The sequence below is a fragment of the Geotrypetes seraphini genome, chromosome 1 (genome assembly GCF_902459505.1).
Source record: "Geotrypetes seraphini chromosome 1, aGeoSer1.1, whole genome shotgun sequence".
Classification (NCBI taxonomy): Eukaryota; Metazoa; Chordata; class Amphibia; order Gymnophiona; family Dermophiidae; genus Geotrypetes; species Geotrypetes seraphini.
Genome location: NC_047084.1, coordinates 338,678,236 through 338,701,348, shown reverse-complemented (window position 1 = coordinate 338,701,348; position 23,113 = coordinate 338,678,236). Strand labels below are relative to the sequence as shown.

General features: G+C 50.0%; 1 protein-coding gene across 6 annotated transcripts in view; it reads left to right on the top strand.

Moving 5' to 3' along the window:
• Positions 1-23,113, top strand: part of USO1 (USO1 vesicle transport factor) — a 210,209-nt gene that overhangs the window by 46,888 nt on the left and 140,208 nt on the right. For all 6 annotated transcript variants that reach the window (XM_033960394.1, XM_033960401.1, XM_033960384.1 and 3 more), the window contains one exon: positions 10,978-11,078. In XM_033960394.1, coding sequence (XP_033816285.1) covers positions 10,978-11,078 — 101 coding nt within the window. The remainder of the gene's footprint in view (positions 1-10,977; positions 11,079-23,113) is intronic.

Below are 23,113 nucleotides of genomic sequence, written 5' to 3'. Positions count from 1 at the left end.
GAGTTGGAAAATGGGTCAACTCAGACTGGAGGTTCCAGAGAAATAAGCTACATCCAAAATAGCCCAATGCCTTTCTGTAGGAAAACAGTTCTAGATTTTGTATTGTAGAAACATTTAGAGTTAAACAGCAGTTAGGAAACTTCGCTTTTCAAACTGCCTCTCCCCTGTTTCCTGCTCTCCCGGTCACATCCCCTCTCTACACAGAATACACCACCCTGAACAAAGCCACCCTTTCCCCTCTCTTTTCTAAGTCAGACAGACACGGGTTAGAAATAATTTTGTGACTGATGCTCTGCATGCTTTTTCCACTTGTCTTAGAGCACAACACTGCATGCCCCCCATCTGCCTTCCACTGGCCCAAAGACAGAATCTGAAACTTGCCTAGACCTCATTCTTTCCATCAGATAGGAGAAACTAGTGTTGCGCAGCTGAACCAAAACCTGGTGTTTTGTGTCTGTATCCTTTTGTATCTTTTTCTTTTTTTTTTGTTTTCAACAATTCATTTTTCTCAATATTCTCCAATCTTTATTTATACAATTTATGTTTCATCTATTAAGGCAACTCAAAACAATTTACAATCAAATAGCTGGATGTGGAGCGGGTTTGCTGACATCTCTGGCCTTCGAACATGGCTTCATTGCTGAATATAGAATGAGCATGTTGGCATCTCTGACTTGTGAGCATAACTCCATCACTTGCTGTGGAGCGAATGTGCTGTACAGCACGATTCTTGGTTGTAGGGTGCATCCTTTTCTGATGGTGCACTCGGCTTCTTCGCTGAATGTGGAGTGTAACTCTTCCTGGCTGTACAGAATATCCCCATCTCTGCACTTGGAGTGTGACTCTGCCTGACTGTGTTGCAGGCCTCCATCTTTGGATAGGAGTGTTCAACTTCTCCTGGTTGTGCAGAAGGGTTATACATCTAGATGTGGTGTACAGCTCCACCTGGCAGTCCTGCTTGACCCCATCTGTGGCTATGGAGCATGGCTGCACTCAGCAGTAAGGCTTTATTCCATCTCGAGAGAGAGGCTCCACTGTTGCTTGTCATGTGCTGCTCCATCTTTATATGTCACGCACTGATCCATCACTTGAGACCATGTGCGGCTCCATCGTAGAACACAGCTCCATTTCTAGTGTTGAGCAAAACCCCTTGTTTGGCTCAGCCTCATCTTCCTTGGCTGTCGAGTGCATATCCTTAGCAAAACTCCATCCCTAAGGGGTCATGCACATCTTCTTCCTGAATGTCTACCTAGGCTTTGAACACTGCTCATCCTTTGCATCATGGAGTGTATTCCCTTGTCTTCTCTGGGTGCTCTAATGCAGTGTTCTCAACCTTTTGACACCTATGAACCGGCAGAAATAAAATAATTATTTTGTGGACCGGCAGTTGAAGAACATTGGACTAAGTCATGCCTATCTCCACCCAATCTCTGCCCCCAGACCCCTCCTCCATAATAGTACTAATTGTAACACAATTTTTTCCATTCATTTTTCATACATATATTATGTATATGTGTGTGTGTATATATTAACAACACATAATGGTTAACCACAAAATTAAAATACACAAAGCACACTGTATGCTATTCAACATTCATTCCTACCAGAAAACAGATAACCCCATGCAAATGCAGGACCAAAAACTAAAAGTACTAATATTTACAAATAAATCCTAAGATGCAAGACTTTGCAAGCTTCAGACTCCGATAAAGCCAAACTACTAAATGAATACTTCTGCTCAGTCTTTACCTGTGAGGCGCTGGGATCCGGTCCACAAACAAGGGAGATCTCAGAAGACCCGTTCCGGAATTTTGAATTTACCACCAGCAGCATCTATCAAGAACTATCAAGGCTCAAAGTGAACAAAGCCATGGGACCGGATAAACTGCACCCCAGAGTGCTTAGGGAATTGAGAGATGTCCTGGCAGAGCCGTTAGCCACGCTCTTCAATCTGTCCCTAAGTATGGGAAAAGTCCCATTGGACTGTAAAACAGCTAATGTCATTCCGCTCCACAAAAAGGGTTGCAGGTCAGAGACTGCAAATTACAGACCGGTAAGTCTCACATCCATAGTGTGTAACCTTATGGAAACGTTGATTAAACACAAATTAGATATGATTCTGAACGACGAGAGGCTGAGGGATCCCCACCAGCATGGATTTACAAAGGGAAGGTCCTGCCAATCCAATCTAATCAGCTTCTTTGACTGGGTAACGAAAAAGCTAGATAAGAATGTCGTGTATTTGGACTTCAGTAAAGCTTTTGATAGTGTCCCATACTGTAGATTATTGAACAAGATGAGTTCATTGGGACTAGGAGAAACATTGACTGTATGGGTTAAAGACTGGCTCAGTGGCAGACTTCAAAGGGTGGTGGTAAATGGTACTCCCTCCGAAACGTTGGAAGTGATCAGTGGAGTGCCGCAGGGCTCAGTCTTGGGTCCAATCCTATTTAATATCCTCGTACGGGACCTGCCTCAGGGACTTCGAGGTAAAATTACATTATTTGCCGATGACGCTAAACTATGCAACGTAGTGGGCGGAGTTACCAGGCCCGACACTATGACGCAGGACCTACTTTTACTGGAGCAATGGTCTACTACTTGGCAACTGAGTTTTAATGCCAAAAAGTGTAAGGTTAAGCACCTTGGTAGCGGAAACCCATGCAGAACTTACTCTCTGAATGGCGAGACCTTAAAAAGAACTGTTGCAGAACGGGACCTGGGAGTAATCATTAATGAAGATATGAAGACTGCCAATCAAGTGGAGAAAGCTTCATCCAAGGCTAGACAATCGCTGGGTTGCATCCGAAGAAGTTTTGTCAGCTGAAAGCCTGAAGTGGCAATGCCGCTGTACAGGTCCATGGTGAGACCTCATCTGAAGTATTGTGTTCAATTTTGGAGGCCACATTATGAAAAGGATGTGCTGAGAATAGAGTCGGTTCAGCGAATGGCTACTAGGATGGTCTCAGGACTCAAGGATCTCCCATATGAAGAACGTCTAGGTAAGTTGCAGCTATACTCTCTCGAGGAACGCAAAGAGAGGGGAGACATGATAGAGACGTTCAAATATGTTACTGTCCGTATTGAGATGGAAGAAGACATCTTTTTCCTTACAGGACCTACGGCGACAAGAGGGTATCCGTTAAAAATCAAGAGTGGGGATTTCATGGTGACATTAGGAAGTATTTCTTCACCAAAAGGGTGGTTGATTGTTGGAATGATCTTCCACTTCAGGTAGTTGAGGCCAGCAACGTGCTCGATTTTAAGAAAAAAATGGGATAAACATGTGGGTTCACTTCGACGAAGTGCTTATGGGGAGGGTTCTTCGAGTGAGCAGATTTGTTGAGCCAATGGCCCTTTTCTGCCGTTATACTCTTATGTTTCTATGTTTCAGTACAACCCCAGAGGAAAAGAAACAAATGCATTTTTTCCTGAACAGACAGCAGATGTAAATCAATCACTAAATAAAAAAATAAAAGTTGTTGTCTCTCTCCCTCCATGCTGTGCCTTGCCTTCTGGCCTGCCCCCCGGTGTTATCTTCAGGCCTGTCCACAGTGTGATCAACATGACGTCTTTTGGCTGGCTCCCTGAGTGCTGCATTGCACAAAGCTGTGAGCAGTGGCTCCTCATGCGCGTCCTGCACCTCATCTGTAAGCCTTCCCTCTGACGTTGCGACATCAGAGAGAAGGCTTCCGGTTCAGGCGCAGGACGCGCGTAGGAGCCTTTTCCCATAGACATTGCACACTGCAGCTCTCGGGGAGCCGGCCCGAAGATGACGTGTTTGTTCTTCAGCTGCCGGTCCATGGTGTTATCAACACGGCATCTTCGGGCTGGCTCCCTGAGTGCTGCATTGCGCAATATCCATGGGAAAAGGCTCCTATGCACATCCTGCGCCTGAACCGGAAGCCTTTTCTCTGTCGCAGCGTCAGAGGGAAGACTTCCAGATGAGGCGCGGGATGCGCACGAGGAGCCACTGCTTACAGCTTTGTGCAATGCAGCACTCAAGGAGCCGGCCAGAAGACGCCACGTTGATCGCACCGTGGACCGGCGGCTGAAGAACACTGTCTTCTGCTCGATGGACGTGCCGGCCCTGTGGACCAGCAGAAAATTTCTGCGGACTGGCGATTGAAGAACACTGCTCTAGTGGATCAGGTTTGGTTTGTGACACCGATCTTTGATAGGCTTGTCCTAGCGATTTAGTTCTTTGCATTGAGTGGAATAGGTATTGATTTATGGAGGCTTGGTGCACAATTTCTGGTCATTCTTCAGTGGTGCTGATGGTTCCGTTTAGGGTAGAGCTCCATTGGCTGGTTGGTCCTTGTGTTTCTTTCTTGAAGACGGCAGTTCTACTTTGACCAATCCTTCAATTTCTAGGGGCATGGCGGATCACTTGGCTTGGTATTTCCTTCTTTCTACATTCTGTTCACTGTAGAATGTACTGAGGGTTGCTTTTGCTACATCCAACGTGTCTCTGGATTAAGAACATAAGAACATAAGCAGTGCCTCTGCCGGGTCAGACCACAGGTCCATCCTGCCCAGCAGTCCGCTCCCGCGGTGGCCAAAAACAGGTCAAGGCCTGTCTGAATCATCAGAAGGGGCTCCCCTGCCACCTTGGTTTCCCATTTAAGTTCTGCCCTCCTATCGAAGTCCTAATATCTCCGGTCTTGCACATGCACGACCAGGTTGGTTTACTCAGTACCCCACGATCCCTCTATCCCTCAGGAATCCATCCAATCCCTGCTTGAATCCCTGTACCGTACTCTGCCTGATCACTTCCTCCGGTAGCGCATTCCAAGTGTCCACGACCCTTTGGGTGAAAAAAAACTTCCTTGCATTTGTTTTGAACCTATCTCCCTTCAGTTTCTCAGAATGCTCCCTCGTATTTGCTGTCCCCTTCAGTCTGAAGAATCTGTCCCTATCCACCCTCTCTATGCCCCTCATGATCTTGAAGGTCTCTATCATATCTCCCCTGAGTCTCCTTTTCTCCAGAGAGAAGAGCCCCAGCCTATCCAGCCTCTCGGCGTATGAGCAGTGTTCCAGCCCTTTTACCATTTTTGTTGCTCTCCTTTGGACTCTCTCAAGTACCGCCATGTCCTTCTTGAGGTGCGGCGACCAATACTGAACGCAGTATTCCAGATGCGGACGCACCATCGCTCGATACAATGGCATCTACTACTGATGACTACTGATGACAAGGAAGGAAAAATTGTCTTATTTGATAATTTTATTTCCTTTAGTCATAGCAGATGAATCTGGAGTTCTACCCTATTATGTTTCTTTTTTCTTTAGGCTTTCCATTTGCTCTTTCAGGATTGGTCTTGCGGGCTGACTTGATTGGACTGGATGTTAGCTAGCAGAGCTGTGAGGAGGTAGTTCTTGGCTAACTTGGGCCCAGATTCTCTAATATTGCCTGTAAAATTTGTCGGGTCACTGTAGTTTCAGCAAATTGTCTGATTTCAAAATGACAATCGATGTTGAAACAATTTCACGTGCAAATGAGTTTCACAGAGATCTGCCATAATCCCATCCAATCAGTCATTGGGAAAATGACTTTGACACATACTCAGAGCTGGCAGCCTGTTCAGGGCAGGAAGACTTTCTTTTTTAATGGGCACAGATATTGTGCTTGTGTTACGCACAGTATCTGTCCCTATTTAAAAAAAAAAAAAGAAGGTCATGCTGCCCCCCAATGGAGCCCTCCGGATGATGGCCCCCAATGAAGATCGGTAGGAGGGATGCCTACTTTTTTCTGTCTCTGTCCCCACATGGCCCCACACTCCCCCTCCCTTGTGAAGATTGGCAGGATGGATACCCACTCCCTCCTGCCTTGGTTCCCTCCCAATGATGGGAGAGGCCTTAGGCACCTGAGCCAATCAAAGCCTTAGGCCTCTTCCAGTGCATCCTTTGTTTGGATGTTTTATTTTTCCATCATGTTGGTTCCAATTCTCTTTTCTGCTTTCTTGTTGTCTGCTAATTTTCCTTCAAGTGGCTACTGTCCATTTGTCTTGTCTCCGTTCTCCCATATATTCCCTCACTACACCTGCCTCTGACATTGATCATTCCTTTTTGGCTCTCTTCTGCCTCTCTTACCCTTCTCCTCTTTTTCATTTTTCAGTTACCTGTCAAATTTCCATCTTCTCTCCCATTCCCCATCTCACTCCTTCCTCAGCCCTCCATTCCCTTTCATCTTCAACGTACCCCGATTAACTTATTTTTACCCTCTGTAATATCTATCTTATCTATTTCCTTGCCACCCTCTCCGCCCCCTCAGGGTTCTACCTTTCTCAGTGTCTTCCTTCCTCTATCCTTATAGCCCAACTTCTGCTCCTTCGTAGCCTCTTTGCTCTCTCTTCCCTCCTGCACTCTCCCCCATGGTCTAGCATTTCTCCCACTCTCTTCCATTGCCAGGCATCCCTCCATCACTCCATTCTGCTCCTGGATCCAACATATTCCTCCTTCCTCTACCTCCTGTGTATCTCTACCTCTCTCATCTAGCCCCATGTCCAACACTTCTCTCTCTTCCTCCCTTGCATCCCTCCCCATGCAGCATTCTCTCCCTTCCACTTCTATATTAAACATTTCTGCTTCTTTCTCACTTTCCACCATCTTTCTCCCCTGCAACGATTCCAGTTAAAGCCCTTTTCAGTAGGTTAGCCAGTCTGCTGCTGAAGACATTTTTTTCATGACTTATCATTGACCACCTCCTAATTTTTTCTGTGTTCCAAGTCCCGATGTCTTGGAAAAGTAATAGCAAATATCTTTCAGAGATGCTGGGGAACTTATTTCTTTTTTGCCTGTACAGTTCTGCTTCCTATATAGACCAGCTTAAATAGATGTTGCTCATGGTTCCCAATCTTCTTAGTTGTTACCTTTTTGTTTCCCTAAACTTTGTTTCTCAGCCTGAAATTTAATATTGAATGCTCAACATAAATCACACTGATACTTTGGATGAAGGGCGATGTATAAACACTAAAATAAACATAACCTCCAAAGTGTTTACTTCTACTCCTTTATAACCTTGCCATACATTGTTGCCTGCCAATAACATTTCTTCCTAGTTTTACATATTAGTTTCCTCAGATATGTGAACCATGCTAGTGTTCTGTGTGGATGCCTTGCCTTTTAGTAACATAATTGCATGAAATCAGACTTAGTAAGGTTCCTAGTTTCTTAAGAGAAAATGGGGGTGGAGGGAGGGATTGGGATTTGTATACTGCCTTTTTGTAGTTATTTTATTTTATTTTTATTTATTTATAATTTTGAATACTTTATAATATCCAACAATTCAAAGAAAAAAGGAAATCACATAAAACAATACATAATCAAATCATACATACAAAGCTCCTTTCAAGCCCACATTAATGGGGAGTATATCTTGCTATAAATAAAATAAAATTCAAGAATAAATAAAATATTCAAGAAATATAAAGGATAATAAAATATAATAAAATAAAATTCAAGAAATATAAAGGATAATGATTCTTGGTTCATATTTAATGAACCCTGAGTCATTCCTTAAACTGGGATACTGTTATTTTTATTCTCCTCATATTTCTCAGTAAGGTGAAACAAATCTCATTTCTATTTCTTTTCTCTTGCAATTAAGAATTGTTGTAGTTGTATTGGATCCCAAAAAGAATATTCGATATCTTGTAGGTTAATCATACATTTACAGGGAAATTTCAGATAAAAGGATGCTTCCAGTGCCAACACTCTATCCTTCAATTTCAAAAATTCTTTCCTCCTCAGCTGTGTGGTTCTGGATACATCCGGAAAAATCCTGACCAAATCCCCACAAAATTTTGTTAACCTATTTTTGAAATAAAGTCTCATTATCAACATTTTATCCATCTCGCTCATGCATGTTATTACCAGGGTGGACCGAGTCTGAATCACATCCTGTGTATCTTCTAGAAATTCAGTCAAATTTACCTCTGGTGTGGTCAGATGGTCCTCCCCCTGGGCAGATTCAAGTTTTTTTGGAGGAATATAATAATAATTATTTATTGGAAAATTCTCTGCATTGGTCATTCCCAGTACTTCTTTAAAGAACTTCCTTAATAAAATCTCAGGTGACAATAAATGAGTTACTGGAAAATTGACCAAGCGTAGATATTTCACTCTATTCATGTTTTCCATAGATTCAATTTTAGAGTGTATTACTGTTGAATCTTTAACAGCTGATACAGAGACAGCTTGCAAATTATTACATTGATTTTCCACCACATTTAGTCGTTTATCCAAACAACCTAAGTTAGCATCCACATTTTCTAATTTAGAAGAAACTGACTGAGAATAATCTCCCATTTGCTTCATCGTTGTCCTGAGAAACCCTTCAACTCTGGATATACCTAACCATAAGTCTTTTAAGGTAATATCCTGTGTTTCTTCTGTTCGTGTGCTTTCATCCACTCCACCAGAAAATGTCAAAGATTTAGGTATTTCAGCATATACTAATTTACTTAAATGGGTGGATGAAATCACTTGAGCATCAGATATAGTGGGGGTTATATTCCCACTATCACTGGGTACCGGATGAAGGGGAGGAGTACGATTGAGAGGACTTATTGAGGCTCCTGACAAGGAGGAATCTACATCTGGTGGTACCACTGGTGGATTGTCCGAAAGTAATAATAAATGTCTGTCCATTGGACCCGATACCACTGGTGTAGGTTTTATCTTTCTTTTTCCCATATTCTAAAGTCATGTAAAAAGTTATAGGAAGACTTTATATATTACCAACCGGCTTCCAGCTCCCGGGCTCCTCGTGGCTCCAAGTGGCTCCCAAAGGGCCTGGCGTGCCCCTTAGGGCACGTCCCTTCGGCCACACCCTGTGGCCGCAACCGCGGCGGCGGCTTGGTTTTAAAGCTCAAGAGATGGACCCGATGACGTCAGGGGGTCCGTCTCTGCAAGTGCCTGCCAGCCAAGGAAAATAAACAGCAAACCGCTGCTGCAAGAGGCCAGGAACCGGCAAAAATCCCCTCGGGCAGTACTCCACACAGACGAACAAGGCTCCCGGTTCAGCCGCGGCGGCGGCGGCTTGGTTTTAAAGCTCAAGAGACGGACCCGATGACGTCAGGGGGTCCGTCTCTGCAAGTGCCTGCCAGCCAAGGAAAATAAACAGCAAACCGCTGCTGCAGGAGGCCAGGAACTGGCGAAAATCCCCTCGGGCAGTACTCCACACAGACGAACAAGGCTCCCCGCCTTTTTGTAGTTATATAACCACACTTAAAACAGTTTACATATATACAGGTACTTATTTTATACCTCTATGATGCCTCATATTATAGGATTGCTCTTTGAGATGGCCTTTAAATTTTGCTTAGGCGATTACCGTATTTTCTCGCATATAACGCACACGTTATAGGTGGTTTTTACGTACCGTGCATACCCTTGCACGTTATACGCGTGAGCGCGTTGTACAAAATTTTTTTTACATAGTTCCCCCCCGACGTCCGATTCACCCCCGCCCCCGCAGGATCGCTCGCACCCCCACCCCGAAGGACCGCTCGCACGCACTCCCACCCGCACCCCCACCCTGAAGGACCGCTCGCACCCCCACAGCCTCCCGACCCCCCCCATCATGTAGAAGCTCCTACCGGTGTCCTGCTGCTTCTTCTTGGCGGTCCCGACACCCGACACGATCGGGGCAAGAAGGAGCTCAAGCCCTCTTGCCCCAGCCAACCGCGGCACCCCCGACACGATCGGGGCAAGCTCCCTTGCCCCCCCGACTCCCCGACACGATAGGGGCAAAAGGGAGCCCAAGCCCTCTTGCCCCGCCGACTCCCCAACTCCCCGACAATATCGGGCCAGGAGGGAGCCCAAGTCCTGGCCCTGGCGACCCCCCCCCGCTAGTTGTTCGGGCCAGGAGGGAGCCCAAACCTTCCTGGCCACGGCGACCCCCTACCCCCACCCCGCACTACATTACGGGCAGGAGGGATCCCAGGCCCTCCTGCCCTCGACGCAAACCCCCCTCCCCCTAACGACCGCCCCCCCCGCCGACCCGCAACCCCCCTGGCCGACCCCCATGACATCCCCACCCCCCTTCCCCGTACCTTTGTGTAGTTGGCCGGACAGATGGGAGTCAAACTCGCCTGTCCGGCAGGCAGCCAACCACGGAATGAGGCCGGATTGGCCCATCCGTCCCAAAGCTCCGCCTACTGGTGGGGCCTAAGGCGCCTGGGCCAATCAGAATAGGCCCGGGAGCCTTAGGTCCCACCTGGGGGCGGGGCCTGAGGCACATGGGCCCAACCCGACTGTAAATGTGGCACAATGAGGTTAGGGAATAACTTGGTGGTGATAGAGAATCGCTCGGAGTGCTCATTTCAATATTAATGACTTCATTGTGGTACAGCTTGAATTAGTTTTGAAGTTTCTATGAAGTTTATTTTATAATAATTAGTTTTGAATGAATGATTCAATTTATTGCTCTCATGCTGCTAATGAAAAAAGCAAATTACAGTGTGTTCTAATGTCCTTATGGCTAGGGATACCTGTTGCTTTGTTTTGTGTAATCAAGCAGAGTAGTTCATTGCCCTTAACACATCCCTTTCCATTCCTCTTCTCTGGTACAAACATGTGTGCATGTCTGTTAATGTGAAGCACTTCATTCATCCAGTTAGATGATTGTTTTAACCCTGCATTCCATGCTGCATGCAGATTCTTTCTTTCTATGCTGTTAAGCTCCTTTGCTGTCTCTCTGGAGTCCTCAGCATGCTTGTGTGCAACTGTGCACCAATAGGTTGGTGGCTTGAACAGTTATGCATATTGCATATTTTTAAAATTATACTACTACTTGTCAAGCACAAGGCATTGCTCTATTGCTTATAAGATAATCTTGCATGATTATTTTCTTTTTATATGTTTGTGGTGATATTTGTTGTGTGGATTGTATTTATTCTATTTTTTGTTTATTCTTTTGCTTTGTGGAGGGGTGTGTGATTTTATATCCTAATATTTTGTTCTTAATTTACATAGAAGAAAATTCACAATCACAGGCTGATGATCTGGGAAGCCAGTTTACAGAAATTTTCATAAAACAACAAGAAAATGTCACACTTCTCTTATCCTATTTAGAGGTAAGTAGAATGAAATTTGGTAATATTTTTGGTAGATTATATTATCCCAGGACAAGCAGGCAGCATATTCTTAACACATGGGTGACGTCACCGACGGAGCCCTCGGTACGGACCTTTTTAACTAGAAGTTTCTAGTTGGCCGCACCGCGCGTGCGCGAGTGCCTTCCCGCCCGACGGAGGAGTGCGTGGTCCCCAGTTTATCCCAGGACAAGCAGGCAGCATATTCTTAACACATGGGTGACGTCACCGACGGAGCCCTCGGTACGGACCTTTTTAACTAGAAGTTTCTAGTTGGCCGCACCGCGCGTGCACGAGTGACTTCCCGCCCGACGGAGGAGTGCGTGGTCCCCAGTTTCTTCGTTTCCGCGGAGCGAAGAAGACGCGTGTGTTTTTTCAACGGCCGTTGAAACCACTTTTTTGCCTTCCCGCTCGCGCTTTTTTCCTTCTTTTTTCTTCCTTTACCTTCGGGTTTATTTTTCTTTGATTTGCAAAAAAAAAAAAAAAAAAAAACTTTGCTTTTTTTTCCCTTTTCTTTCGTTTTTGCCCCGGCGGGGCCTGTTGCCAGTATACAGGCCTCGGGCTTCGATTTTGCGGAGGCTATCTTCCCCTTCATGCCCCCGCAGGTCGGTTTTAAGAAGTGCCAGCGGTGTGCACGCCCGATCTCCATCACTGACCCACACAATTGGTGTTTGCAGTGTCTGGGTCCGGAGCATCGGGCGGACTCCTGCACCCGCTGTGCTACTCTTCAAAAAAGAACCCTTAAAAACCGAAGAATTCAGCAAACTCTCCTCTTCGGCACCGAGTCGGCGATGGACTCCTCACCTTCAACAGCGGTACCTCAGAAATCGGCACCGTCGTCCTCGACACCGACCGACCCCGCATCGGCGTCACTGGCGCCAGGTAAGCCGGCTAAGAAGCCTTCCTCTTCCCTCGAGCGCCCTCCGGCTACGGTGGCGACACCGTCCCTACCGGCATCGCACCGGTCCCGCAAACGCTCCGCCCCGATCTCGGTGAGTGCCTCGTCATCGGCCTCCTCATCGCCGGGGCGTGGAGCGGCATCTAAGGAACCGAAGAAAAAGAAAGCGGTTCCGATGCCACCCCTAGATGACCGTATCTCGGCCATCTTAAAGGCTCAACTCCAAGAACAGTTGAAGAAACAACTTGAACAACTGTTGCCCACTATCCTGGCACCGCTCCTTCCGGTACCAGACCGGCCCGAGCCCCGTACCGAGCCCCCGGTGTCCACCCCTTCGGTACCGGTGAACACATCCATGCCGATCCTTTCGGCCCAACAACTTCCCGGCAATCCGGTGGTTCATTCTCATGCCACATTGGATCCTCCTCGGCACCAGGCGGTACGGCATTCTTCTCGGGACCGAGATAGACGCCGGTCGTCCTCCCCTGGTACCGTTTCGGTGCGCTCTGGAAAATCCTTGTCCAAAACTCGACATACCGCGCCCTCCACCCCGGTGTCTCGACCAGAAGTCAGGGACCCTGACTTATGGGAGGAAACTCCTCTCGGTACCGAGGAGGATCCCTCCTCATCTGATGAGGAACCATCGGCACCCGATGCCATCTCTAAACCAGAGCAGTCCTCATTTTCCAAATTTTTGAGAGAAATGTCTGCTGCCCTATCCCTTCCTCTGGAATCGGACTCAAAAAAGTCTCAAGCCTTTCTAGAGGCTCTAGACTTTGAGCAACCTCCTAAGGAGTTCCTCAAACTTCCCGTGCATGACATTCTACGGGAAACGTTCTACAAAAACTTGGAAAATCCCCTCACGGTACCGGGAGCCCCCCGTAAACTGGACAACCTTTACCGTGTCATTCCCATTCCTGGATTCGACAAATCTCAATTGCCCCATGAGTCCCTTCTGGTTGAATCCACCCTAAAAAAGACTCAGGGCTCCAGTGTCTATGCCTCTACCCCTCCTGGCAGAGAAGGTAAAACCATGGACAAGTTTGGCAAGAGGCTTTACCAGAATGCCATGCTTGCAAACAGGGCAAACAACTATTCCTTCCATTTTTCCTTCTATCTCAAACATTTGGTCCAACAACTGTCTGCCCTCCAAAAGTACCTTCCTGAGCGCAAGGTCCCGCTATTCCAACAGCACATCTCTAGCCTTCTCCAAATGCGCAAGTATATGGTCCGCTCGATATACGACTCCTTCGAGCTTACCTCTCGGGCCTCTGCCATGGCCGTAGCCATGCGTCGCTTGGCCTGGCTCAGAGTCTCCGACCTGGACATCAACCACCAGGATCGTCTGGCCAACGCCCCCTGTCTCGGGGATGAGCTTTTTGGAGAGTCACTGGATTCCACCACCCAGAAACTCTCTGCCCATGAAACCAGGTGGGACACCCTGATCAAGCCGAAAAAGAAGGCACCGCCTACCCGACCTTATCGGCCACAAACATCTTATCAACGGAGATTCTCAGCCAGACCACTCAACCCGCCCCCCCAGCAATCTCGGCGGCCCCGTCAACAGCAACATCATGCTCAGGCTCGATCTCAGGCCACTCAACCCTCTAAGCCTTCTCAGCCTACTAAACAAACTCAGCCCTTTTGACTCTTCTCTCCAGGGCATAGCCAGTCATCCACCCTTGCTACCTCTTCCACAACCCATCGGAGGTCGTCTCACCATTTTCTCCAGCCGTTGGGAAGTCATTACGTCGGACCAGTGGGTCCTCAACATCATCCGCCACGGCTACTCTCTCAACTTCCAGACTCTACCTCCGGACAACCTTCCCGTAGAGTCTGCTTCAAACTCATCTCAAACCCCCCTCCTCCTGAGGGAGGTTCAATCCCTCCTCCTTCTCAATGCCATCGAAGAAGTACCTCCAGATCAAAGGGGTCAGGGATTCTACTCCCGCTACTTCCTGGTCCCCAAAAAGACGGGAGACCTCCGTCCCATTCTCGATCTAAGGGACCTCAACAAGTGTCTAGTCAAGGAGAAGTTCAGAATGCTCTCCCTTGCCACGCTTTACCCTCTTCTTTCTCAACACGACTGGCTATGTTCCCTGGACCTCAAAGAGGCCTACACTCACATCTCCATCAACCAGAATTCTCGCCGCTACCTACGGTTCCAGGTACTGCACCACCACTATCAGTACAAGGTGCTACCGTTCGGACTAGCTTCCTCACCCAGGGTCTTCACCAAGTGCCTTATTGTGGTAGCGGCCTTCCTCAGGTCTCACAACCTCCAGGTGTTCCCCTACTTGGACGATTGGTTGGTGAAAGCACCTTCATCTCAACTCGTGCTACAAGCCACTCATCACACCATCTCTCTCCTCCACCTCCTGGGATTCGAGATCAACTACCCCAAGTCGCACTTGCTTCCCACCCAGCGACTTCAATTCATTGGAGCAGTTCTGGACACCACGCTAATGAGGGCCTTTCTCCCCTCCGATCGCCAGCGGACCCTGCTCCATCTCTGCCGTCAGGTACTCATGCACCCCTCCATCCCTGCCCGACAGATGATGGTCCTACTGGGTCACATGGCCTCGACGGTGCATGTCCTTCCTCTGGCACGCCTCCACCTTCGTACGCCTCAGTGGACTCTCGCCAACCAATGGTCACAGACTACGGACCTTCTTTCTCATCCCATCTCTGTGACATCATCTCTTCAGCAATCTCTCCAATGGTGGTTGAACTCCTCAAATCTTTCCAGGGGTCTGCTTTTTCATCTGCCCCCCCACTCTATGATCATCACCACAGATGCGTCCCCCTACGCGTGGGGAGCTCACCTAGGAGATCTACGCACCCAGGGACTTTGGACCCCACAGGAGCGTCGTCATCACATCAATTTCCTGGAACTCAGAGCCATGTTCTATGCCCTCAAGGCTTTCCAACATCTCCTCTGCCCTCAAGTCCTCCTCCTTTGCACGGACAATCAAGTCGCCATGTACTACATAAACAAGCAAGGCGGCACCGGATCTCGCCCCCTTTGTGTGGAGGCTCTGCGCATCTGGACCTGGGCCACGGACCGCAATCTTTTTCTCAGGGCGGTCTATATCCAGGGCGAACAGAACTCTCTGGCCGACAATCTCAGTCGCATCCTTCAACCCCACGAGTGGACGTTGGACCCTCCGACTCTGCTCTCCGTCTTTGCTCGATGGGGCACTCCGCAGGTGGACCTCTTTGCAGCACCTCACAATCATCAGCTGCCCCAATTCTGCTCCAGACTCTTCTCTCCTCACCGTCTGGCCCCGGATGCATTCCTGCTCGATTGGAGGGATCGGTTCCTGTATGCCTTCCCTCCACTTCCTCTGATGTTGCGGACCTTGTCCAAACTCCGCAAAGACCACGCCACCATGATTCTTATCGCACCTCGGTGGCCTCGCCAACACTGGTTCTCACTCCTGCTCCAGCTCAGCTCCAGGGAACCCATTCTACTTCCTGTGTTTCCTACTCTACTTACGCAACAGCATCAGTCTCTGCTACATCCCAATCTGTCTTCGCTCCACCTGACAGCTTGGTTTCTCTCGGGCTGACCTCTCCGGAGAATCTATCTCAACCGGTCCGCCTCATTTTGGACGCTTCCAGGAAACCGGCCACTCTCCAATGTTACCATCAGAAGTGGACCAGATTTTCATCCTGGTGTCTCCGGCATCATCAAGAACCCACCTCCTTAGCGGTGGAAACTGTCTTGGAATATTTGCTCTCACTGTCCAACGCTGGCCTCAAAACTACCTCCATCAGAGTCCACCTCAGTGCCATCACTGCGTTTCATGAGCCTATTCTCGGAAAACCTCTCACGGCTCATCCTCTGGTTTCCAGATTCATGAGAGGACTCTTCAACATCAAACCGCCTCTCAAGCCTCCTCCTGTCGTCTGGGACCTGAATGTGGTTCTCTCAGCTCTCATGAAACCTCCGTTTGAGCCTCTTGCCACAACTTCTCTCAGGCTTCTTACCTGGAAGGTGCTTTTCCTAATTGCCATCACCTCTGCCAGGAGGGTTAGCGAACTGCATGCACTGGTTGCCGACCCACCTTTCACTGTTTTTCACCATGACAAGGTTGTTCTGCGTACCCACCCTAAATTCCTTCCCAAGGTGGTCTCAGCTTTTCACCTCAACCAGTCCATTGTGCTGCCCGTCTTCTTCCCTAAGCCTCATTCGCATCCTGGGGAACAGGCGTTGCACACGCTGGATTGTAAGCGTGCCCTTGCTTACTATCTTGATCGTACCAGAGCTCACCGAACAGCCCCTCAGCTCTTTTTGTCTTTCGACCCCAACCGTTTGGGTCGTCCTGTCTCCAAACGGACACTTTCAAATTGGCTTGCTGCCTGTATTGCTTTCTGCTACGCTCGGGCCGGTCTCTCACTGGAAGGAACTGTCATGGCCCACAGAGTCCGAGCTATGGCTGCTTCTGTGGCTTTCCTCCGCTCCACGCCCATCGAGGAAATCTGCAAGGCGGCCACTTGGTCCTCAGTTCACACGTTCACTACTCACTACTGTCTGGATGCGTTCTCCAGACGGGATGGGCACTTCGGCCAATCTGTGTTACAAAATTTATTTTCCTAATGGCCAACCATCCCACCTCCCTCTTTGTTAGCTTGGAGGTCACCCATGTGTTAAGAATATGCTGCCTGCTTGTCCTGGGATAAAGCACAGTTACTTACCGTAACAGGTGTTATCCAGGGACAGCAGGCAGATATTCTTACGTCCCACCCACCTCCCCGGGTTGGCTTCTTAGCTGGCTTATCCTAACTGGGGACCACGCACTCCTCCGTCGGGCGGGAAGGCACTCGCGCACGCGCGGTGCGGCCAACTAGAAACTTCTAGTTAAAAAGGTCCGTACCGAGGGCTCCGTCGGTGACGTCACCCATGTGTTAAGAATATCTGCCTGCTGTCCCTGGATAACACCTGTTACGGTAAGTAACTGTGCTTTATCTGAGTCTAAAAAGAATGTTGTAGGAAGAGTGGGTAGCTTAGGCCAAATATTTTTTTAAGATAGACATTAATTAGGCTTGTTACAGTGCAAATTTTTCAATACAAGTTATTATTCTAACTTGACACACACTAGAGATATAATACCAATATACATAATGTACAATTTACAAGTTAAATTTTCCGTAGTTACCATGGAAGAATTTCAATTCAAGTTTTTATCCGGTATCTAGTACCCATATACATTTCTTTGTAATCCATCGGTCATGGGCAGTGGAGTTAAGTTAAAAGGTATATTTTTATTGCTTTCCTGAAGTTGAGGAGACCTTCAAGGGATCTGATCTGTGGGGCAGTTGATTCCAGTGGCTCGATATGAAGTGGGAGTAGGCACATATGGAGGAAGCTTGGCCGTTACATAGCCCGGCGCCATGACGTGCAAGGATCTGGAAGCTAGCATCGGCACTTGAAGACACAGCATTTGGCTACGGGCAGCTAGTGAGCCAACGCTAGAGCCTGGGAGACAATCACAGGCATGGAGATTTTTTAGAAGTTTGATTGCTGCATTTTGTACACATTGGAGATGATGTACATTCTTCACTGTTAGACAGTTGTAATAGCACATTGCAGTAATCTATGTGCGAGAGTACTAAGGCATAGAATAGTTGGGTGAAGTCAGACTCTGAAAAGTAATTCCTTATTTTTCGGAGTTATCGCAGATAGTAAAATGATGAAGATACCACCTCAGAGATATGGTTGGGAAACGGTAGGTTGCTGGCAATGAGTATTCCTAGGCTGCACGCTTGGTCTTTTGCAGTTATGGTATACGAGTCCCAGCACAGTGAGGAATGGGGGCAGTTGTAGCGTTCTTTGTGGATCCAAAGGAGTTCCATCTTGGAGGTATTTAGTTGCAATTTGTTGTCAGACATCCAGTTTCTGATTTCTGAGAGGCAGTTTAGGAGTTTTGCGATCTGGGCATCACGGGCTTCTTTTAGTGGTAGGTACAGTTGTATGTCATTTGCAAAGGAGTGGATTTGTATTTAGTATTTGCAGGCTATGTCTAGGACAGGTCTAATGTAGAGATTGAATAATAGGGGGGATAGCAGAGCCCCCTGGGGAACACAGTATTTGATCAGTCTCGGTTTCAATAGCACATCGTTGAGCTGAACACATTGTGATCTGTTATTCAGGAAGGAGGCGAACCATCTTAGTGCAGTGTTTCGGATTCCGATTTCAGAGAACCATTAAATGGGGAGAGGATGGTCAATAGTGTCGAATGCCGCACTGAGATCCAGCAGCACCAGAAGGACATAATTTCCAGCGGTTGTCAATGATGTTGAGAAGAATGGTTATCCCAGGACAAGCAGGCAGCATATTCTCACATGTGGGTGACGTCATCCACGGAGCCCCGACGCGGACAGCTTTTCAAGCAAACTTGATTGAAGCTTTCAAGTTTGCTAGTGCTGCACCACGCATGTGTGTGCCTTCCTGATCCACTAGAGGGCGCATACCCTCCTCATGGTCCTCAGTTCTTAGTTTTCCGCGGAGCCAGAAAGCCCTGTCTCTCTTCTCTCCGTTCTTTAAGTGCCTTTCTAGCACCACGGCTTCTTTATTTTGTTAGGGAGTCGCTGTGCGCTGTTACTTGATCGTGTGTTTCTTTGTTTTCAAAAAAAAAAAAAAGGACTTTTTATTGTGTTTCTATCCGGCCGGCCCTTCTTGGGCCTCAGCCATGCGGCTAGGCCTCATTTGGCTGCAGCTGTATTTTCTTCTTCCCTGGCCTCTCTCTGGGCTCACCTCGTGTGAGCAGGATGGCCGGGACCCTTGTTCCTTCGTGGGAATCGGACTGATCGATCCTTAGGTAAGTCTTCTTTCTTTCTTTTTGTCTTCTAGCTGCATTACCTCGGTAATGCCATCGGCTGAGTCTCAGGCATTCCAGGCATCGAGTGCAGTCGTGCCCGCCTCTACGAGACCTTCAAAGCGTGCCTCCTCCCATGGGAATACTCATATCGAGGTTGCCCTTATGGAGCGCACTGCTGCACCTTTCTTACCTGTTCATGGGTACGGTGCTGACTTCGGAACCTCGATGTGCCTCGACGTCGGCTGGAGCTTCGTGCCTCGGCGTCGACTGAGGCTTCGTACATCAGTGTCGACTGAGGCTTCGTGCCTCGACGTCGATCGAGGCTTCGTGCCTCGACGTCGACAGGCTTCGTACCTCGACGTCGACTGAGGCTTCGTGCCTCGACGTCGACGAGGGTTTCCTGCCTCGACGTCGACTGAGGCTTCGTGCCTCGGCGTCGACTGAGGCTTCGTACATCAGTGTCGACTGAGGCTTCGTGCCTCGACGTTGATCGAGGCTTCGTGCCTCGACGTCGACTGAGGCTTCGTACCTCTACGTCGACTGAGGCTTTGTGCCTCTACGTCGACTGAGGCTTTGTGCCTCTACGTCGACTGAGGCTTCGTGCCTCGACGTCGACTGCGGCTTCGTGCCTCGACGTCGACTGAGGCTTCGTACGTCGACTGAGGCTTCGTGCCTCGACGTCGACTGGGGCTTCGTGCCTCGGCGTCGACTGGGGCTTCGTGCCTCGGCGTCGACTGGGGCTTCGTGCCTCGGCGTCGACCGGGCTTCGTGCCTAGACGTCAACTGAGGCTTAGTGCCTCGACCTTGACTGAGGCTTCGTGCCTCGACGTCGACTGAGGCTTCGTGCCTCGACGTCGACTGAGGCTTCGTGCCTCGACGTCGACTGAGGCTTCGTGCCTCGACGTCGACTGAGGCTTCGTGCCTCGACGTCGACTGGGGCTTCGTGCCTCGAGGTCGACTGGGGCTTCGTGCCTCGGCGTCGACCGGGCTTCGTGCCTCGGCGTCAACTGAGGCTTCGTGCCTTGACCTTGACTGTGGCTTCGTGCCCCGACGTCGACTGCGGCTTCGTGCCTCGACGTCGACTGAGGCATCGAGGGCAGTCGTGCCCACCTCTACGAGACCTTCTGAGCGTGCCTCCTTCCATGGGAATACTCAGATCGAGGTTGCCCTTATGGAGCACACTGCTGCTCCTTTCTTACCAGTTCATTGGTACGGTGCTGCCTTCTGACCCTCGATGTGCCTCGACATCGCCTGGAGCTTCGTTCCTCGACGTCGACTGGAGCTTCGTGCCTCAAAGTCGACGGAGGCTTCGTGCCTCGACGTCGATGGAGGCTTCATGCCTCGACGTAGCATGAGGTTTCGGGCCTCCACGTCGACCGGGCTTCGTGCCTCGCAGTCGACTGGGGCTTGGTGCCGCGCCGTCGCGTGGGGCTTGGTGCCTCGCCGCCGCCTGGGGCTTCGTGCCTTGAAGGCGTCTATGGCTTTGTGCGGGATTTTCTGCCTCAATGTCGACTGGGGCTTGAGGTCTCGATGTCGACGGAGGCTGGCTGCGACCGTGTGCTCCGCGCCCCTTGACGCTTGTGCTTCGACGTCGCCTGAGGCTTGTGCCTCTTCGCCGCCTGAGGCCTTGCGCCTCGATGTAGAAGGCGGCTGGGTGCCTCGATGTCGTCTAAGGCTTTGTGCTTGGATTTTCTGCCTCAATGTCGACTGGGGCTTGAGGTCTCGACGTCGACGGAGGCTGGGTGTCTCGGCGGATGCTTTGTACCTTCGACGTCGGCTGCGGCCGTGTGCTCCGCGTCCCTTGACGCTTGTGCTTCGACGTCGCCTGAGGCTTGTGCCTCGACGTCGACTGAGGCTCGGGGCCTCATCGTCGGCTGGAGCTCTGTGCCTCGTCGTTGCTGAGGCTTCGTACCGTCGACGGGGGCTTTGTGACTTGACGTCGCTTGGGGCTTTGTGCCCTGTGGTTGACTATGGCCTTGTGTTTCGAAGTCTACTGTGGCTTGATGCAGCTACGTCGCTGGGGGCTTTCTCCCGCGGCAGCGGCTGGGTTTTGGGCCTCGGTGTCGACTGCGGGTTTGCACCTGGGCGTGTCCGGCTCCGGTTCGAGAGGGTTCAGACTCTCTCCCTGCTCCGGTTCTATTGCTCCCGCCATGCGGCCTCTCGCTTGGCGCCGAGTGTGGCTGAGGTTCCGAGCCTCCAGGCTCGTCTCGCCGTTTTTACTTGCGTGAGTTTAGCGTTTATTGAGGCCTCTCTTGCGGTGGCCACTAACCGCCTCTCAGATCACGACCTATCGGGATGCCTTCAGCTGAATCCGTCTGCCCCGGGGGTTTGGACTCCTCCGGAGGGGGCCTCCGGATACCTTCCTTGTGTTACCTCGGCCTCCTTCGCAGCAGCCGCAATAGCAGCTGCAGCGCCGGGGTTGGGGTTAGCCGCCGGCTTCGGCGACTCCTGGTCGTCTTTTTGTCTATTCTCGCATAGCCTCTGGGCGGCTCTCCCTCTGGGGATTCCTCCCCTCCCTTCGGGAGGGGTGTCTCCGTGTCTACGCACCGGGAGTATAGCCTCCCTTCTGTCGGTCGGGCATTCCCTTCCTCCCATCTGCGTCTGGTCCTGGCCCTTCGAGGCCTGCACTAGTTCTAGTACGGGAGTGGGTCTGACTCAGCCCGCCCCAGTCTCGGGTATCTGTCGGGGCGGACCTGGATCTTTGTCTCGGCCTCACAGGAGGCCCTTGTTTGTTTATGCCGGAGGGTAGGCCCTCTGTCATCGGTCCGCCTCCGGTCTTTTCTGCCTCTGCCTCGGCAGGCTGCCTGTCGGCGCTTGTGTCGGCTGGTGTCTCAGCGGTCTTCGGCCTCGGCCGAGCTGATGCTGATCCTTTTGTGATCAGGGGTCTCCACGGTGGATGTCCCGAGGTTCGCCTGGTTTCATCTTCGTGTTCCCCGCTGGACCCGAGCATCTTAGTGATGGCAGGATCGGGATCCCGCTTCCCAGCACATTGAGGTGCCTCCCTCCTTGACACGCTTGTTTCGTTGGTGGGCCACTTCTTCGTATTCCCGCATCAGAAGGTTCTGCCGATGGACTCCTCGGCATGGGTGACGGCCTTCGGACGCAGGGTCCTTGGCCGGGTGCGGACTGTCGCAGCCACATCAATCTGCTGGAGCTCCAGGCCATTTGCATTGTCGGGGTATTGGTTGCAAGATAGTGGGGTCCTGGTGCGTCCCGACATCTCGGTGGCGATGTATTCGGTGACCTAGCCAGGGTGTAGAGGTTCCCTGTCACTTGCAGGGAAGCCCTTTGTCATTGGCAGTGGGCGTTACATCACTGCTTCTTTCTTGGGGCGGTGTATTTCCGAGGCGTGCAGCATTGTCTGCTGGACGCGTTGAGTCGCCCTTTTAAGCCGCATGAATGGTGGCTCCATTCTCAGACTCTGCGGCAGGGGGTTGTTCGATGGGGAACCTAACTGGTAGTGCTGTTCGCTTGACCCCTCACTCACTGGACGATTTTGCTCGAGGATGTTCTACCGAGTTCGCATCGAGGTGGATGCTTCCTTCTCGATGGAATGGGCGGGTTCTATGCGTTCCCTCCCTTTACTCTAAATCTCGGGTCTTTGATACACCTCCTGTCGGTCTGCGCCACCAGGATCTTGATGGCTCCTCTGTGGCCTTCGCGGCCATGGTTCTCCCTGTTCCTCCAGCGTGTCAGGGAGACTCAGCTTCTACCGATGTTCCCGTCTCTGCTGTCTCAGTGGTACGGTTTCTGTTGCATTCCAATCTGCAGTCTCTACACTTATCAGCTTGGTTCCTCGCAACATGCCTCCCTCCTTCTATTTCTCTCAGTCGGTGGGGGTGTTCTCGAGCCCTCTCGAAGGATCTCCACTCGGCAATGCTTTTCCCAGATATGGGCCTGAATTGCTGAGTGGTGGGCTGAGCACCGCATGGATTCGTTCTCTGCCATCCTTGCCTTTGGTGCTGGATTATTTGTTGCCCTTGTCTCGGTCTGGTCTCTCATCTACATCTATTCGAGACCTCTGTGCATTTGCTGACTTTCATCGGCCGATGAATGGGACTCCGTCCTTTCGACGGGTTCCCGCTTTATGAGGTATCTCTTCATTGTACATCCTCCGCTCAAAGCCCCTCCGGTGGTTGGGATCTTTGTGTGTTCCTGGCTCAATTGGTGGTATCTCCATTTGATGGAGCTCTTTTGAATTCCTTCACCTGGCAGGTGGTATTCCTGGTTGCTCTCACGTCTGCTCGCAGAATCAGTGAGCTGCTAGCTCTGATTGCGGACCCGTCTTTTCCTGT